Raw genomic sequence first — 20,560 nt, forward strand, 5'->3', positions numbered from 1 at the left:
TTGATGTAAAAGAGAACTGGCTCATTGTTGTTGAGTTCTACAAAATAACTCTTTCTGTCATAGCAAAGCAATGGGCTCATGCACGCTAATTAAAAGATAAACATTATTAAAGAGTTGCCTTGATGCAAATTCCAAACATCTCCACATTTCTTTATTGTTGAAAACAGCACTGTAGGTTGAACACATGCAGCCAGGTAAAAACTCTCAGGTGAGAAAGTGAGCTAAACCACAACTCTAAAGAGAAGATCCTATCTGTTATTTGGTGCTGAATTCCTGATTCATTTTATGAAGGCCAAGCAGCACAAGGGCTATTTTGGGTTGACAAATACCTTAGAAGAAATACTCAATCTAACACAGAGGAGCTCTATCAGAAGGTGAATCATGGACAGCAAAGCAGATGGGTAGTGGAGTTTTAAAATATTCAGTATTTAGAATAGTGTAGGAAAATATTATTTAATGCCACAGCAGAAGGTGCAGAATAATTTCACACATGAGATATTCAGAATATTTCCCCACCCAATGAACAATCAGCTTTTGATATTCATTGCTAAATGTAGTATTTAAAGCACCCAGATCCATTTTGTTTGTCAAATGCAGGGTGCTAAATCAGAATAATAAAAAACCTGCAGTTACTCTTTAAAATATTCCATTTGTTTATACACTGGAGATCCTTATATCCCAAGCTTTCCATTTTCACCAAAAAGCTATTTCTCTCCAAGGTAAAGCTCTCAACAGAATATGAGTGCCATTTATCAAGTGTAATTCATGGCACCAAAACTGTATGGGATCAATTTACAAATGAACCAAAGGCTAGCCATTATTTTTGAGCCAAAGGATTTATGATGTACTCAATGTTTGGCAACTGGGCACCACACTCACCTGTAGTTTCCTTTATTAAGTACAGTGTTCTCCAGAGATCTGACATCTTTTGCTTCCTCCCCTCCACCCAAGCATGTGGCTGTGAGAACCAACTTCACATTTTTCAGGGGTCTCACCACTCTCATGAGAGCTATGAGTCAATGTCAAGCTTAAGCAAAAAGGAGTCAATAGCTCGTAGGGTTTCCTATTCACTAGTGCTCACAGGAGGCTGCTCTGTATAGCATATGTGCTGCTGGAGCAAGCACAGTAACCATTTGTTTTTATCAAAGGTTTAAACTATGCTGAAGGACTGGAGGGTCAGTGTACCAAAGACTGAGGAAACCCCTGGGCAAATCCACAGAGGCTGCAATCCTTGGGGGAAAATCTGTGAGTCCTACATAAACAAATAATAAATGCTGCCACTTAGCATTTGTGGAGTGTATGGAGTGTTAGGACACACCATGCTCCTTTGAGGGTAGTTTGTCCACCTTTGGTCCCCACCCTGCACTCATCTCTCACCTGTGGCTGCTGGAAGCTGTCAGCATGTGACAGCAGCCACATCCCAGAAATGGCTTCAACCGGTCAGCTAAAGCAGGTGAGGGTAACCGATGGGTCTCAAACCCTCAGTGAGTTAGGGACTTCCCCTGCAAGCAAAGACAGGCTATGGTGGATTGAATGGATGGGACCAATAATGAATCCAATGGCCAAGAAGATGATTTCTGCATGTGCTGTAGTTGGAAATGAGGGGAAGAGGGGGCTCATCAACCTAGAAAGGTATGGTTGTGCTAATGTAATGTTCACCGTAATGCTACATTGAATGCAACCCTTTACCTTTGCAACTTAACATTTATTTTTCTTTCATCATTTTTCTTTTGGTCTTGGGAGATGAAAGCTTCTGTCCTGGGGCTTTCAGCCAAGATCAAGTGTGCTTGGAATACTCTTACTTCAGCAGACATTGGTGAGTCAGTAACCAAAACTTAAATATGTCAAACCACAAAAAAATTAAGAAAACTACCTACCCTTCCTCAATCCTGACAGAGTTCATGATGATACAGTTAGTAATTTTAACTTTGTCTTTGATCACACATGAAGAACCAATGACAGAATGTTTAATTGCCGTTTTCTCTCCTAGTTGTGTTGATGCACCTACAATGCTGTCAGATCCAACCTTGAGAGGAGCAGAAAGAAAACATAGTTAAACTTCCTATTTACCTTTTATGGGTGCTGCTAGGTCCAATGAGCACAGAACAGATACAGAGGACTCATGGAAGCTTAAATGAAAACCAGCAGGGAAGAACAGTCCCTTACAGCAGACTAGGAGATGGGAACCAAGACAGATATTTGATCTCTGAAAAAAGCTATGCCTTCCCCATGTCATACGAAGCATGTTTGTGATGCAAGAGTCTTTTCCACATAAACAAGGTCTGTTTATTTCTTTTCAGTGCTGTAGAACTAAAGAACTGGCTCCAGGATATGAGTCTTAGCACTGAAGTGGGTGGTGCAATCTTTGCTCATGTAGAACTGTGTATGTGTGCACTACAGCTAGTGGCACCGCCCACCCTGTGGAATGCCCTCCCATCAGAAGTCAAGAAGATGAGTAATTATATCTCTTTTAAGAGACATCTGAAGGCAGTCCTGTACAGGGAACCTTTTTAAGGTTTAATGTTTTACTATGTGTATATATGATGGAAGCCACCCAGAGTGGCTGGTGCAACCCACTATAATCAATCAATCAATCAATCAATCAATCAATCAATCAATCTACCATAGTAGAACAATGGTGTCCAATGGTCAGAGTCTTTGGCTAAAATTTATGAGGAAGCAGGAAAAAGCATAATACTACTGTTGGTTGCTGCTCTCACTTAGAGTTTAATACTTTCCAATACATCCTGCTGTAAATGGTAATTGGTTGCAATAGGTGGGGAAAGACAGCTCTATCTGACTGAATACTTACATCAAGATCTACAAATTTGATACATAACAACGATGCCTGTCTGCTGGATCAGTCTGACTTGAAGCTGGATGCATTCTGGCCCAGTCTGTACAATTATATATTGAGCTGAGCTATGAGTGAGCCTTATGCCTGTAGGCATGCAAGCATTTCCCTTTTCAGTGCACCTGAATGCAGTGTGGTTGTTTTCAATTAACCATAGTTTCCCATATCATCCAAACCAGGAAACTATGGTTACTAGCCTCAAAACAAACCAGCATCTTAAACCATGTTTGAGAGTTTGTTTAAGATCTTGTCTTTTTCTAAAGTTGGTAACCACAGTTTCCTGGTTCAGAGGAAATGGAAAACTAGGGTTAATTTGAGACTTCCATACTGCATTCAGGCACCTGGGCATAGTCACGTATACTTAAGTAACTGACCAATTGTGTCACAAATAACTCAGTTCTGCCCCCATCCCAACATAAAGCCTCCCTGCTAAAAATAAATCCTGTCTATGCCCATGTTCAGGCATGCTGCAAAAGGGTGTGGCTGCATGCATGAACATAATTATCACTCATATCTCAGCATAGTAAGTCCAAATACAGTCTCTGAGAACTTTCATTGTATTAGGCGGACCATTAATATGGAAGGAAATCATGTAAATTAAGGACCTTTTTTGTCCCAGCACCCCATATAAAGAGATGTTGCTACTCACCAGACCTCTGTCAATTACTTGTGCAGTACAGTGAACCAGAGGTTCCTCTGGGCAAAGCGAAGACAGCATTTTAGGAACCTGAAAGATGATATCCAAAGTCACAAGTTACAATCCATTGCAGAACTGGGATAAAAATCTACACCCAAAGGGTTTGTTGGAACAGAACAATCCTCAATAGGTACAAAGAGACAGCAAAAATTGCATTTTTCTGATATATATCAGGAGGGAGTTCCAAAGTGTAGCTGCCACCACGTTAATAATCTGATTTGTACATCATATGGAATGAATCTCCTGATGCGATACTATCTGAAGGAGTAATCCTGCAGACTGAAGTGATTGTCTAGGTATATATGTGGTGAGACAATCTTTTGGGTGTCTTGGGCCTTTTTTCCAGCCGGAACTCTCAGGTGGGTGCCACTGCTATTTTAAGCGAACAAGGGAGGTGTTCATGATGAGACAGAAAAATACTACTAGTCCTAGTTAATTAAAAGCAAGCAATATTATTAGAAGCAATACAGTGGTGCCCCGCAAGACGAACGCCTCGCAAGACGAAAAACCCGCTAGACGAAAGGGTTTTCCGTTTTGGAGGCGCTTCGTAAAATGAATTTCCCTATGGGGTTGCTTCGCAAGACGAAAAAAATCTTGCATCCCCCCGCGGGTTTTTTTTCGCTTTTTTCGCCCTTTTCTTAAGCCGCTAAGCCGCTTATCAGCTGTTCCGCTGATAAGCCGCTTAACAGCTGATCGCTGGAAGCCGCTTGACAGCTGTAGCGCTAATCCGCTAAGCTGTCAATGGGCTTGCTTCGCAAGACGAAAAAAACGCTAGACGAAGAGAATCGTGGAACGGATTCTTTTCGTCTAGCGAGGCACCACTGTATGCTGTGTGACTAGAGAGCTATGACCTAGAGCTGGGGATGGATGTGTTGGGGAAATATTAGGGCACCATCAATTTTGGTTCTCTCAGTTTCTCATTTTTCCAATCTGAAAGTCAGTTCTCTGCATGTTTTTTTGTCAATCCTCACAAAAGTTCTTTAGCATTTTAGTGTGAATTTCTCCTAATAAACCCCTTTTTGTATGCAGTTTTGACCAATATACACATTTTTGCAAGCACTTTCACCTACTGTTTTGCATTTTTTGTATACTATCTTCACTAATTTTGTACCCACTTTCCCCTGATATATGAAAGAAGATGTAGCAAAGGACCATGCAGAAAGCAAAGGGAGAGGGGCTGCTGAACTCTTTCCCTTCCAGCCATTTCCTTGCTCAAAACTGTTCCAATCACAAACTGCTTTCCTGCCCATCTGTAGGAGAAAAGGTGCAAGAGCTTTGTGAAGCTTTAAAATGTGTACCCCAGTTAAATAATGCAAAAATTGTCAACTTAAAGGACACCATTCCTGCCAGTTGCCTGCATGAGTAAATGAAAATAACTATCTAAGAGGCAACTATCAGCTATGCACCTAAGAAATGAAACATTCCAAACAACCCAGGAGAATTTTTTTCCTATGCTAGTTCTGCTACCTAGATTTACACATCAGAAGTCAAGTAGAAAAACTGAATTGCTGCTAGATAGAAGGCAAGGACCAGGCATAAAGAAGAGACAAAGGCCCCTCCTCCCCAGTTACAATTTCAGGCTAGTTCAGGATCAGGCAGTTGTTAGAGCCCTTTTTGTTCCATGTTGAAGACCTGTTTTGCCTGTGTAAGGGGCTAGAGACCTTGTGCATAACGCTGTACATATTTAGCCACCTTGAAGACTTAAGAGATGAGGAGAGAGGAGCCAGAATATATTTATTATTCAAAGTACTTATAGGCCACCTTTCGGGGGGAAATCTCACAAGGCAGGAAACAATGAGATGGGATACTTTAAGATACACCGGAAGACTAAAAAATTGTAAGAATACAGCACTGTAAAAAAAGAAGTAGTAAGAATCCGTGGCAAAGACTGTTAAAGACAGGCCATCTGGAATATATGAGTTCTCAAGGTATGTTTGAAGGCTTCTGGTATAGGGGAGGTGTGTAGTAAGAATATGATTTAAGACATAAGGGTAGATAGAAGAGCATGATCTCTACCAGGTCAAACTAATGCTGACTGTAGTAAATTCCAGGTGCTTCAGCAAATGCATGAAAGAATAGGAAAATGTTCCACAATAGTCACGTCTTCAGAGGAGCGAGTAAGATACAGAGATAATGTGCATACTCAAGGCACAATCCTCAGTTAAAATATCAGAGCCCATATAGTAGCATAAAAAGTGGCCAGAGAGAGCGGCTATACATAGAAAAAGGAGATATGAAAGATAGAGCAGTACTTGCAGGGAGTGTCAGGGTCAAGAGGAGGTTTAGCTTAGCTTTTCGTTTTTCTGAAGAAACCTACTTCCTGTTCTTGGAGCTACTCCCTCCTGCTGCCACCTGCCCACACAAAGGCAGCGGCAAACTTAAGAGGTCAACTGAAAACAAGTAAAACATTTCCTGAGTGCAAGGGCAGGGAGGTAAACTGCTGTTCTGTTTCTGCTGCTGAAGCATTAACAGCTGTTTCGCAAGTTACTGATAAAAAAGAATATACTGTGTGCACATCTGTACATGCATCTCCTTAATGGTGTGGCTTACGTATGGTGAAGCAGAAGCTAATCTTCTCTTCCCCCATGTGATGGAACAGGTATACATGTAGTCACTCCAAACCTAACTATGCAACCAACATGCACACAACTGGTGCAAAGAAAGCAGTAATAAGCGAAGCAGGCTTAAGAGAATAATGCTGCAGGTAAAGACTCTGCTTTCTGAAGAAAATGCTGACTTTGGCATCATTTTTATTGTACCAGTGGACTAAATATGCTCACAAACAAATGAGTGAATGAATTCTGAATGCAACTCCACAAATTAAAGCAGAAAAAGTAGGGCGGGATGTATGCGCAGATCGAACAAATACAGATTTTTTTTAAAAAGGAGCACCTCGAACCAAAAAACGAAAAAACAAAATTAGAATGTTAGAAACAACACTCCCTTTTAAGGACTCCTCATTGACTTTTGCTGTGATGTTTTCCCTCGGCATAGTTTCCTTAATAATGTTACCATCCTGGAAAGTTAAACATTCAAGGAAAATCTTCTCTGACCATCGAGACCCCTGTGAAGATTTGCACATTAGTTGGGATTACCACCCAGGTGCAAACACATTTTCAGTCCTGACCCCAAATGCTTCAACTGTTTAGATATCTTAAAGGCGGCCGGGGGGGGGGGGGTTAGAGGCAACCCACACAGTTTCTGGATGAATTCAACTTTGTGGCTTCTTACACAGGCTGACAGCAAGTAGTGGCCCCCTTAGCCATACTGCTCAAAATTAACAATGGTAGCAGCAGTGCTCTCTCTCTCTCTTGCCCCTGCCATAAAATGGCTGCCATCCCGGCTATGCCACAGCACAGGTCCCATTCATCTCAAATGGCAGGACAGCTTACTGTCCAATGCCTGGAGCTCCTCCAGATGACCTGTTTATTAAGCATTTATCCTGATTTCTTTCCACAAAATTTACATAGATGTAATACTATGCCTGCTCTTTATTGAGCAGTTTTGCTTGCAATTATATTACATGGCAATGAGAATTCAGGGTGGTCTTCCTACCAATCCATCCATATCCCACACTTTAGGATGCATTTCCCTGTCACTTTCCTAACTGCAAGAACTCTCTCTCTGTGTTCTTTTTTTAAGTGGATTTGTTGTTCCGGAGCACTTTAATCTATTTTGATTGTACAAACCTAAATTGCCCTCAAAATGGTGGCAATCTGGAGAATGCAATGGTATCCTTTAAAAGTGTGAGCAGTCTTTGGCCACTCAGTCTCCTTCCTCTAAGTGATGCAGCCAAGATGCAGAAACTTCCCACCTTACCCATCAACAAAATCCTGCAGCATTTTTGCCACAGCTACATACAGTATTGGAAATTTTACTATGTATTTTGTGTTTTTTATATTGTAAAATTATATTGCAAACTACCCTGAGACCTACAGACGAAGGGTGGTCTACTTACTAAACAAGCAAGCAAACAAACAAACAAACAAACCCATACAGTTTAGATTTCCAACATATAGCACAGGGTGCCCGACAAAAGAACAAAGTAAAAAATAAATTCCTTAAGTTTGTGTATTTATGATCACAGGACACCAGTCTATATTGGACTGTTGCAAACATGTACACACCTCCATCTTCCACAAGTCATGCAACATCTCAAAATTGTTCCAGTAGACAGATAAGCATGCAGATGTGGTTTGTTTTTGTTTTACCTGTCTGTTAGCTTCAATGTAAAGCCCAAGAGTGTTTACTCGGTAGCACAGCCCATCTTTCATTATGTGAACATAACAACGAACTTTCCCTTCATGGAATGCTTCCTTCATATCTCCTCTCCGATTGTTCCAACAAAGGTTGTCTGTGCCCAATTCAAACAGGCTATCCTCCTTCAAGAAGCTATAGATGTCTGTACAATATGCAAAAGCCATAAAAATGAGATTTGAGTGAACATCACATAATATTTTGAAAACATTACTTGGGAAAGCATACAGCACATCTTCACATGCATGTTTCTGTGTGCTGTACAAAATGCCATCCACAAAAGTGGATGTGGCTCTTACATGCATGCACACATGTACAGGATACTCAGCCCCCCATCAATTGATCTGTGCAATTCAGCTGAAGCAGGTGGGGTTGTCTATAATTAAGCAGTATATAAGCTGTCTAAATAAATACATACTCCTTTTTGAACTAACCTAGTGGTTTCTGGTCCTTTTTCCTTTGGTCGTGCTCTTTGATGTTTTGTCCCTGTTGCAATGGTGCAGGAGATGAAAACTGCTTCCTAACCAAGTATGGAATCAGCTCACTTCGGATTGATGTAAATGACCTAGGGGAAGTCAAAACAAAACAACATACAGATATTAAATCTGGAAACACTTCGAGAAAAACAAGTTGCTTATTTATAACTGATATTCAAGTGGTTATCTTTGCATTCATGCCATTGGATTTGAAACACGAGCAGAGCATTTGCAGAAACTTTAAACTGTGAGCAAGTAGACATGCACTTTGGTTTTGACTTCTGTACAGCACCGAGCACATATTAGATACTTTATATCAGAAAGATGACACAAGCCAGTGAGCTGGTGCTCCTGTGTCCCTTCTCCTGAGACAGAGAGAACTAGATTTGGACAAGAACCCTCTAGTGCTCATTACGTTCCACACAGCCTCCTTATACCAACCAACAAAGAAGACACAGCAGGAGCAGGGAAGGAGAGTGGGTTAACTGTAGTATACTTGGCCAACTATAACTTGGACTTTAAAAGAGGATTAGACAAATTCACAGAGGATAAGGCTACCAATGGCCACTAGTCACAATACCTACGTTCTACCTCAGAGACAGTAGGTCTTTGAATACCAGTTGCTGCAAATGGCAGGTGGGGAGGGCACTCTTGCCCTCAGGTTCTGCTTGTGGGCTTCCCATAGGCATGAGGTTGGCCACTGTGAGAAGAGAATGCTGGACTAGACAGGCCTTTTTCTGGTCCAGCAAGGCCCCTCTTGTGTTATACTACACAGATGACCACTTGAAGAACACGGGGGGGGGGGGGAGATAAGCAAGTTGCTTTTCTTCTTTGAGGTCTCTGTGTAGCCTCACAAGTGGGCGAATGGTAAATAACTGGATCAGATCAGCAGGTCTTGGGACTGAAACCCAAGTACTTACAATACCGTAGCTAGAGTAGGAGGAGAAGCAGAAGCAGAGATGGGAGACTTTGCCAACGTGTTACTGTGGCTGCTTCTGTCCATCAGAAATCTATTTATTTATTTGAACATTTTATATACTGCTTAACTGCAATGATATTCTAAGCTATGCACAAGAAGCTCAAATTAAGGCAAATAAAAATCAAGTACGTGGATCTGAAGGGGCAAAGAGCTTTGTCTCCTCTGAGTGCTTGGAAGTCTTCTTGGTGGCATGTTCAGCCTTAGGCAAGAGGTCTTAAGTCATCAGAAGCCAATTGGACAGTGGGGTCAGAAGCAAGGTTGGAAGGTGCCAGAACAGAGACCGTTTATACAGCTTCCCTGGAAAGTCCCCCCACCAATTCAGCAGAGGAGGCCTTTACCAAAAGCATAAACTCTAAAATGATAATTTCCTTAGCAACAGTGCTCAGTCTTGTGCTCCCCAACTAGACATACCAAGCAATAACCTTGCCTGCTTCCACACATGAGGTACTTTTTAAACATTACCTACTGTGTCACAGGGGTGGTGGTAAAATAAAATAAAATGATTTTTGCAAAATACAAATGGAGTCTAAGCCAATTAACTGAAAATACTAAGAAAATGAAAGAAAAATGAGTAAAATCACTGAGCTCAGAGAGGATTCTCAGATAAAGTTCTCTGTTATGTTGCAATGATCAGAAAAGAACTGAGGAAGGCACCACTTTGCCCCTTGTGACAAATGCATGAAAGGCCTGGCTAAACTGTTGTTCTGTCCAGTTGTTCTTAGGCTGCAACTTCTTAGGCAGCCCCAGCCAGCATGACCAAAGGGTTAGGGATGATGGGAGCTGCAGTCCAGTAATATCTGGAGGACTACAGATTAGCCACTCCTGCTTTAGAAAGTTCCAGAGATGCTCTGAGAGGCACAGGCACTACAAGCCCCGTCCCACTCCACATTCACAACATAAAAGCATTAGCCATGTCAGTTAAAAAAAACAAAAACCAAACCTGGGTAAAATTAGAATCTAAATAGTTATGTTCTGAAAATATTGTTGGTACTAAGCAGCTTTCACTCAGCAGGTGTTCCTTTTTGTAATCTTATCATGGTTTCAGACAAACAATTTAGTGGTGAAAGGATTAAAACAATTTTTGTGGCATTATAGATTTCTCCTCTATGTTTGTAACTAGGACACCTGGGACTGATTTGCTGTCTCCTTGTATGTTCCAGCAGTGCTGACTTATTTGCCTCACGAAATGAGGATAAGAGGCTAACTCTGCTTGTTTAAAATTGCAAGCTCTTGGACCACACATGATTCTTTCCTTAGGGAGGAAAAAAGGCATTGCTTCTAGGTTGGCACATAGCAAAGATGAAGATCATAGAAATAAATCATGGAGAGTGAGTTATTTCACATGTTGAACGGATTCTTAAAAGATGCAGCATATGCACTAAGAACAATCCTGTGGTAGTTGGTCTTCTCATAGTACCATATGTATGACACTTTCTCAAACATGGAAATTGTTTGTAGTGTTGGAAAATGTGTATAGTGTAATATATGAAGTGAAATGAGAGGGATGTGAACATCTCAGGTTCATACATCAGGAAGCCATGGTGGTATTTGCTTCCTGATGTGTACAAGCCACCCATCATATATTACAGGACACACATTTTTTCCTACTCAGAGATGATGTTTGAAAAGTAATATGCAAAATGGCCTTGAGACATAGAGGAGTTGGATTAGGTTTGAAGCCAGAGTTGATTTTTTCCATCTCTGACTTCCATGGGATATTTCAGCTTTCATCCCCAGACCTACTGTAAAGATTAAACCCAGCATTTTCCTGGCATTGGTACCACTGAGGTTTTCAACCAAAGTTTCATAATTGTACCCTATAAATTTTTAGGCACTGCTTGTGGAGCAAGCTGAAGTATCTAAACATAATTATATTATTTTGTCATAATTTTACCCTCCTCTGTGCATTGTATTTTGCAATTTGTCCTTAATGTCTGAAATAATCACAGAGCTATAATCAAGAACTAATGAATAACTCTTCATTCTTGAATCACAGCATCTCTCCCTGCTGTTTACAGTCTGAGTGCACCATAGTTCCTCCCCCGCTGCCTTGCCTTCTGCCATGCATGTGGGTATGCAGATGGGCAGTTTACTAGCTTAAAATGTTTACATGCAGCTGTGTCATTCAGCAATGATTTCCTGCTTGGGTTTTATGCTGAGTTCAAAACTGACAGTCCTGTGTTTCTCTCAGAGGCTGACCAGAGCATTTATGGGATCCATTACATATAAAATTGCTGCGTTTGGCAGAGGCCAACATTGTCTGATGCAATGATGCCCAGCAGGGCATTAAAGAGTTGGAAACGGGAAGATGGCAAAGCTTGTCTCAGGATGCTTCTACCTAGCATAATATTGCCCTTCAAAAAATAAAAAAGGGTTGTATGTGATAAACAGCATGATCTCTAGCTTGGCACTATCAACCTGCTTCCTTTGTACCACACATTTTGTAGGAAAAAAATAATCACATGTGAATGCTGGTCATTCAGTGCTGCTTAAGCAGGGCTTATTGTGGATTGTCCCAGGGTCTAATGCTTTTGGAAGGTATTGTTTTATTAGCAGAAAGGCAGTGAGCAATAAAGCCTTTGGAATTTTCTTTAAGGCTTTTGCCAACACTAGTGACGGCGTGAGAATCTTACATGGAAGTCTGCCAGCCAATGTGGCAAATTAATATGGAGCTGGAGCAAGAAGGAAGGGAAAGGCAGGAGGATTAACACTAACAGAGGCCAATCAGAAGGAAGATGGGAAGAGCCAAAGCAGCCCATCTTGATTCTTCAGGTAAGACAGAAGCAGCAGCTGCCTGCTCAGATTATAACAAAGGTGCCATCTGCACCATACATTTAAAGCAGCACCATACCACTTAAAACAGTCATGGCTCCCCTTCAAGCATCTTGGGAACTGTAGTTAGTTGAAGATGCTGTGAGCTCTGATAACTGTAGCTCCTTGAAGGAATAGCAGTCCTCCAACAACTCTCATCACTCTCTGCAGATGGGGCATAAGAAGAGGTAAACTGATAAAACCCAGACATTTCCCCTCTTATCCTGGATCCTATAGCTTCCCCAAAGGCCTCCAAGTGATTGAATTGTACTGTCTGATCCACATACAAAAAATAATTCAGCCACAAGTGAGTGAAAACTTGCAGTCATGGCAGCTGAAGCCTGCAGAACTCTGCAGGAGGAGGAATATAGTGAAGCAGAACAGAGGCAGGCAACTTACACGCCGATGGCTGTAACAGGACTCCTCAGCAGCATAAAAATCTCATTTGAAAATGTGGGGTTTGGCCTTATTGCCACGGACAAAGTCTCATGCAAAAGGTTAACTGAATAAGAAAAACAAACTGCATGCAAAATCTGTTGATTTCTAAGACAAATCTAAAACAATTCTGGGGTTGGCTTTTTATTTTGAGGGCTAATATTTTTAGGACAAGGGTAATGCACACATGTTCACCAAATGAACATCCACACTTCATCGCACAGGAAGCTTCATGAATGTTTTCATGGAAGGGATGAAATTTCCATTATCCAAATAAAATATGTAAAATTAGCCACAGGCCTACAGCTTTCAATATATTTATAAAATGTCCTTCATGCAGAGCAAGATTCCCGCCTCTGCGGAACAGGATCCCAAGAACGGGCGTTTAGCAAAGCACACCCTAAATCCTGAAAAATATTTGACAACGCTGTTAGTAACAAAAACTGGCCCACTGTCATGCCAAAAAGCAACAAAACCAGCTACTCCAAAATCATGTCATACAGATAATTCTTGGATGGTCTCCTCTGCCTCCTAGTCCTCGATATGGTGCTCTTTGGCCTGACCCCCGGCAGGGATGGACACAGCCATTGCTTATACTTCCTTGTACTGTTTCTTGCTTGCTTGAGATGTTTTTACTACAAGTGTCACTCCCATTTCACTGGCTGTCATTCATTTTTATTTTCTATGTTTAAAGTTAAACACCATAAAACAGTATTAATGAGTATTAGCATTTTAATAGCGCCTTGTGTGTTTTTTTTAATACTGATCTGTGATGAAGTGTGAAATCTTTTATTGTTGCCAGCCCCCCACCTGTGAAATCTGCTATCCTTTCTTTAGCACTGCTTACAGGGTGGGAGTGTTGCCCTCCTCATTAAGAAGAGCAACACCATCACTTATTTTCTCAGGTATAATAGTAGTTACAAAGACCAAAGCAACAGAGCAGAATTGTTCCTTTAATTTCAGGGTCCCCCTGACTGATTGCTTCATTTGAAGGTTTGTTGAGACTGTAGGTAGGGTTTCTTAACATACTGAGGGATTAAGCCTAAACAATTATAAAGTTACTTCCCTGGAGCTTTTGAAAAGAGCTCTTTGGTTCTTGGCTCAGTTCCTCTGTTGCCTCCCTCCCACTTTTTAGTATCTTTCTACTATTAATATCTGCCACTGCTTTGCCTTCGCCTCTCAAGCCAGCTGCACCTCCTATGGGAAGTTCACCTTACACTTCTGGAGAGCTGTGACTTGATATTGCTCTGGTCTGTCTTTTACACCATCATCTGGTAATATCTGGCTAGAATTTAAACAGAGATTTGGCTAGGTTTCCTACCTCTATTATGACCAGGAAATTCATATTGATCTTAATAGGAATAGACCAGTGTTACACCTATAGCAGTATGGGTTTCTAACCGACAGATGCTTGTCAATTAAGTATTAATCCTGCCAATTCACTCCTGATGAGTTTTGCAGATTCAAAAAAATAAGAAAGATGTAAGTGGGGGCAGAGGAAGGGAGGGAGGGACAAAAAAGTAAAGAGGATAGAAGAAAGAAAAAAGTTAATTATGAACCCTGTTGGTACATAGTTCATGGTTCTCATCGTTTTAAGGGATAAAGCCAAATAACGTTTAAAAATGCCGTGTAAACCAGGCGCACTCTTGTTGGATCTCAACATTATTTTCTCCTGATCCTTTGATGGAGATTAAAAATTTCCATGTGAATACAAATAATGAAACAACAGTTACTTGGAGGTTTCCCCCCAGCTCTCTATTTCTCCAAACTAGAGCAACCAGTCACAATTCCCCTCCCCCCCTCAATCCCCACTGCTTTAAAGAGAAAAAAAAGTCAACTCACTTTGAAGAAAAAAGACAAAACAATGCCAAGAACAGGGGGATTAGGGAAATGATATTTATATCATGGACCAAATTAAAATGTCAATGCAGGAGGCGGGCAAACAGCCCCTACCATATATACACACTAAACATGTCTCTTCAAGGAAAGGGAAAAGAGATTTGAAAAGAGTTAATGCAGCCCCCAGTTAATACCACCTGCTTCAGACTCCACACTCCTTAAAAGACAGGGTTTGGGTTGATTTCCCACAATATGGCTTTAGTGAGCACAATGGAAGAAGCCATTATTAGCGTCTTCTTTTTTTAACTTTCTTTACTGAGTCCCATCTCTAAAACTTAAGAATTTCAGAGACATGCTAAGAATGCAGTGCTAGCAGATGTGCGTTATATACAACAGTAGGGAAAATAAACAGGCATACAATTTTTGGCCTGGACTGTGTGTACATCATTTTGCCTCATGTCTTTCCATGCTCACAGCTCCCGTTTGATCTCCTGGAAAAAAATGGCATCCACAAGTGTGGAGATTGCACTACTTTTCCATTCTACTGGGAAAAAAGTCACTCTGCAGTCTGAGAATAGATGGAAGAACTTCAAAGAAAATACAGGATGACAATGATGGATGGTGGTGCCATGAGGGTGTTTCATAAAAACAGTGAAGAAAGCATGGCAATTCCACAGTATATGTCTACTGTAGAAGCACTGGATAAAATCTATTATTTCCCTCATGCAGTGCTTATATTGCCACTGAAAGTGTCACATGGCTGTGGTTACAAAATGATACATTCATCTACTGTTGTGTACCTGTTATATTACTAGTGACTAGAGTTTAAGTCCAAGGACACAGATCAATTTGATGACTTCAGGGTCTCCATTCAGTCTGACAGTTCTATGCCATTGAATTTTATAACACAGAACAGGTACAGACCTTAAGTGGGACTATAAAGCCATGTTCAGAGATGTACCATATCTTGGAGTTAGTTATTCCAGACTCCTGTTCCCAATTATTCATTGTTTCTGGTAACAAATTCAAAAAACAAAACAATAATCTCACTTAAATCAAATTAAGGTGCTTCTTAATATACCCCAATGTATGCAAAAATGTCCAAAGGTACTCAAGAAGGTGGTATAGCCCCAGGCATGCTTGGATAAAACATTATTTGGAGCCAGACTGGCTTCAGACTGGTTTGGGGTCTGAAACTGACTCAGTTGCTCTGGTTGACCGTTGTTGGAAGAGAGACGGTATGTGTGACCTTGTTGATTCTCCTTGACCTTTCAGCAGCTTTTGATACCATTGACCATGGTATCCTCCTAGACCACTTGCAGAATTTGGAAGTTGGGAGCACTGTTTCATGGTGGTTCTGCTCTTATCTCTGAAAGCAATTCTAGAGCATAACACTGGATGACTTCTGTTTGGTTCCATGAAAGTTCTTCTGTGGTTGCCCAACAGGATTTGATCTTGTTGCCCAAGCTATTTAACAGCTATATGATGGCGTCATTAGAGGATCTGGGGTGAGGTGCCATCACTATGTTGATGACATCCAGTTCTCTCTCTGTTCCATCAGTGTCAGGAGATGAAGTCCAGACATTGAATCTGTGCTTAGAGGCAGTAATAAGCAGCATGTGGACCAAAGAACTGAAGCTAAATCCAGGTAAGATGGAGGTGCTATCTGCAGGTAGTTCCCAGGTCTGGGACCAACAGCCTCTTCTGGATGGGGTTGCTCGTATTTTAATATATCAAGAAATCATAGGATTCACATAAAGTTCTATGATTCAAAATACTCATATACCTACAACACTCTGAAATGACAGTTACAAAGACTGTTAAAATCTGACAGTGTGCACATCTGAAAGCTACAAATACAACTGAGACCAGCTAGGAAACATAGGCACCAAAGAAATCTAAGTAGCGCTGAGCAGAGAAAAAGCTTCCTATGGAAGAGGTGGTGACTTCAGTGCCCTCAAAGTTTCATTCCCTTTCAGGTACTCTGTCCTCCCCTACTGCAGGACCACCCCCAACTCTGTAAATCTTCAGATTTAAGAGTTATTGAGATAAAATAAATGGGACTGTTTAAAATGTAGGCAAGTGTGAAGCAGTGGTCTCCTCATAAGTAGGAAGGAAAAACAACAACCACATATCCTTAATTGCACATTTACTTAACAGACAAAACTTCATATTCCACATTATAAATAATTAGGATATACATTTTGTTTGCATTTTGATTACTAGAAATATTGCAATTTGCTCAGTTTCTTCTGAACAAATTTGTTTCTTTATGCATTTTAATCACAAGGAAAGTATTCATTATACAGCCTGATTTTTACAGGGCAAAAAAATACATTCCAGCCATACAGCTGACGTGTTCTCTATTAGGTGTCCACAGAGCAAGCTCTGTTTTGCAGCCATCTTTTCAGCATGCGAGAAGAGAGAGAAAGAGAGAGAGAAAGCATGCATTAAGCCAGGAGTTTGGCTCTGCCAGACCTCCCTCACAGTCTGTAGGCCTTGCCAGGAAACACAGGTGACAGTGTGAATGATAAAAAGGCATTGAGAAGGGAAAGCAAAGCTATGGGCTGGTTTAGTCTGGGCAGCATCTTAATGTAAACCTGCAGAGGCCTCTGTGTACAACATACCACAAAGCAAATCAAGCAGAAGCGTATGGACAAACTATACCCTCATCAACTGAAGCAGAGCTTCCCACCCCCTGGTAATCTCAGTATTCTTCATAGGAAGTACAGGACACATTTCAACTTTTCCCTCACAGGAAGAATTTCAAACTGTAGCTGAGGTTGGAGAAGTGATCTTTTCTGGAACACTTTCCCAGAGAAAGGCAGGTCTGGAGGGCTGGCTGAAGGAAGAGGAAGGGGAACTATAGAGGAAGTGGTTTATCAAAATGCAGGGTTTTTCAACCATTTATAGTTGTTTTTTAAATTCCTGTTTTTCAGAAGCACTAAAGGTGACAATTTAGCTAGTCTGAATACAAGCCAGCCAAGAGCTACAACTGGAATGTAACGAGCTTTTCAGCAGAGCACAGTAACCACGTTACTCATCAAACCGCTCCACGCATAGCTGTTGAATCTCACTAAGGACAAAAAATTAAAAATTTGACAAAATAAGACAAAACTAATTCATCAGTTTTAAATTCTAGCTTGGTTTATTTAATAATATATATAGGAAGATAGGTTACTCAAGAGGAAGTTGTCCTCAAATCTTCCTTTTGTAATAGGTGCCTGATTCTATTTTGCTCTCCTTCTTGTTTAGTCAATGCATGCCTTTCGCCCTCAGAATCAGGCTCAAAGGTTCATTTTACTAAATAATTGCCTACCTTAGCTGTGGAGTAGATGAGTGCCAGCATGGTATAATGGGCTCGGATCTTGAGCCAGTCACTATCTATTGGTCTAGCTTACCTTACAGGGTTACTGGGATGATAAAATGGGGAAGAACTGTATCCAGCACTCTGAGGTCTTTGGAGGCAGGTGGTGGGAGAGGTTAACTGTAATAATGAATGAAAACCAACCAACACAAGTTGAATCTAGATAAATGGCAACTGCTTGGTCTGGTGATATAGGAAGGTGTGGAACTTCCTGCTATAGATGATATCCAGCCCCCGGTCCTGTTCTGCTGGGAGTCATGAGGACTAGAACCAGAAATTAATTCATTTCATCATTTTCTATCTTGCCTCTTTCACCAAAGAGATTCAATGTGACTTACAAACAGTATTAAGAACAAAATTAAAATAATCCCTAAATGTACCCCATAAGCATTCAGATTAATTAAGAACAAATAAATTCCAGAAGCACAAAAGTAAGCAAAACTGACCCAGCAAAACTTAAAACATGAACCAAATGCATTTTTTAAAGCCAAGTTTTAGCTTATCGTACTAATCAATAGAGCAAGGGTTCCCAATAGATCTTGCACAGCAAGGGACTCTATAGGGTAGGTGGCACAACAGAAATGGCCCTACTCATAGCTAACACCAACTTCACCTCCCAAGATTGAGGCATCTGAATCAAAGCCCCAGATGACACTCAGTATGTGCAGGGAGGAACTTTCTGAATAAGACAGTTTCCAAAACACACAGATTCCAAGCTACGTTTAAGACCAGCACCTTGAATTGAGCCCAGAAAATCACATAGAACCCACATGATAAAATCAGAGTGCTGCGGTTCTGTCAGCATTCTACATGCAGTATTCTGCAAAAACTGAAGCTTCAAAATAGTTCCACATAGAGCATATTACAGCAGCCTAATCTGGAGGTCACTACAGAATGCAAAGTCTGCCTTTCTCACAAATGGCTGTAGAATATTCAAAAGCACAAAGACACAACAGAACATTGTCCTCCCCCCTTCTCTCCACAGCCCCCCACCGCCCCCCAAACCTGGTTTAGGGGTTCTTGCAACAATTTGGAGCAGATTTATGGAGAGTGCAGGGTATGCACAGCGGGAGGAAAAGCCCTGTTGTGCAAGAGGAAATCCTTGCACTGATGAGATGTGGGTAGTTGAATACAGTACTGCCCCTGTCCTTTTACCATTCGAGTGCATTGTACTGAAGGGCACATCCTGCATGTAGATGTATTTTTGAAGCTGACCTCTCTTCCTTGGCTGGCTTTTTCATGAACAAGTCAAGGTTTAGTAAACTATTATCTCTACTGTATCACGGAGCAGCATTTTTTACTGATTTTCATTCTATCCCACTCACACCAGCTTTTTTAAAAGTAAAAAATAGAGTTGCATTCATGAAGTTTCCTAAATCCAGACATTTGGCTTTCAAGGTGATGAGAGACACTGAAGTACACAGCCTATCTCATTTACGGTAGTGACTACAGCAAGTGGTAATAAAAGTGAGGGTCCGTGGGCTCAACGATGGGCTGCTCCTGATTTTAAGGCAAATGCGCCGACTTTTTCCTACAAAGACTGTTCAAGCCAGGATTGCTCTCTTCCATAAATGGTTGTTTTGCTTCCTCTCAGTGGGTGGTCTCAGTTTCATAGAAGAAACACCACAAGTTAAAGAATACAGGATGTATCAAAGATGTGCAAGGTTATCCAGGATGGGGTGGGATTTGCAGATGCACCAAACAATATACACACAAAAGGAATGGAAATATGTTAATTTTGCTAACAAGGAAGCCCCAATAGATGTGAATTAAGAGAAAGCAGGCACGTATTAGGTTTCTCTAAGAAACCAGCAAGATTATTGGTTCAGTGTGGTATATCCCATCTTCTATTGCTACTGCTTTTGGGTGGGAAGTTATCAGTCATAAAAAAATACACATTTGAGGGTTTGGATTTAATTTAAGTGTCTAAACAGCTTGCTTTGGTCTTGTCAGATACAGTTAACTGTCAAGCATTTATGCTGAACAAACTTCCCTCTCATTTGATATGTTCAGCTAGCAGAGGTCCTGTGGCAACTTCTTAGTTAAAACCAATGAGCCTTCCCATATCACACACGGCACCAGTGGTCAACTAATTTTGGATAGACTTGGTGGCCAGTGCATCTTTTGTCAATATGATCAATGTCATTTCTTGTTGTTGCTGTCGTATTTATAGTGATTAAGTACAATGCCTTGCAGCTGTGTCTGCAACTATGCAATCTGTACCAATGTTTCAGGAAAACTCAGTTAAAAAGTTAATGGTTAAAAGAACATAGCCATCACTAAGAAGCAGCTCTGACACCAGCTGTATCTCTGAAACACAGCAGAAGGTCAAGGACAAACAGAGGCACCTCTGCGGTTCTCCTGCAGTTCAGAAATGGAAAGGGGCTGTGGACTCCTGCAGGCCTTCTCTGCACCTGCCATGCAGCTGGAGTTCCATCCACCTGAGGCACAGGCACAAAAATGAGCCAATGGGGAGGGCAAAGGCTTGCTTTAGCTCTTTGCTGGCATCGAGCAAGCATGAAGCTAAAGCAAATTGCAACCTTCCTCCCATCTTTGGGGCTGGAATCATCCCTCCACCTTTGTAGCTCTGTTTCTGGGAGGAAGCTTCTGGCTTCTCTTGTTCACCAGAGCCCAGCTGATTTTTCATCAGGTGAGGGCTAAAAGCAAGATTGCTGAACACAGTGTCTCACCAGAAGTGCTTTCTTCCACTAATAGTGTGCAGGGGTGATATACAGACAGGGTTGTATTCAACATATCACTAAGCAAATCATTCTCTCCCTTTCCTCCCCCAATGTGCTTCCTAAAACTGTTCTGAGCTCCCCCCCCCAACCCTCCAAAGCAGATT

The 20,560-nt window shown here is 41.2% G+C and overlaps 1 protein-coding gene and 1 long non-coding RNA gene across 4 annotated transcripts in view; one reads left to right on the forward strand and one right to left on the reverse strand.

Moving 5' to 3' along the window:
• Nucleotides 1-20,560, reverse strand: part of EIF2B3 (eukaryotic translation initiation factor 2B subunit gamma) — an 88,010-nt gene that overhangs the window by 23,046 nt on the left and 44,404 nt on the right. For all 3 annotated transcript variants that reach the window (XM_083742475.1, XM_083742477.1, XM_083742476.1), the window contains exons 7-10: nt 8,243-8,373; nt 7,763-7,953; nt 3,504-3,581; nt 1,878-2,026 (exon numbers count right to left, since the gene is read on the reverse strand). In XM_083742475.1, the coding sequence (XP_083598601.1) occupies nt 1,878-2,026; nt 3,504-3,581; nt 7,763-7,953; nt 8,243-8,373 (549 nt within the window). The remainder of the gene's footprint in view (nt 1-1,877; nt 2,027-3,503; nt 3,582-7,762; nt 7,954-8,242; nt 8,374-20,560) is intronic.
• LOC310846309 lies at nt 10,130-16,310 on the forward strand. The gene is made up of 3 exons (XR_014565247.1): nt 10,130-10,176; nt 11,860-12,035; nt 14,825-16,310. It is a non-coding gene; the product is annotated as an uncharacterized lncRNA (long non-coding RNA).

This window comes from Podarcis gaigeae (assembly GCF_964106915.1).
Source record: "Podarcis gaigeae genome assembly, chromosome: 6".
Taxonomy (NCBI): Eukaryota; Metazoa; Chordata; class Lepidosauria; order Squamata; family Lacertidae; genus Podarcis; species Podarcis gaigeae.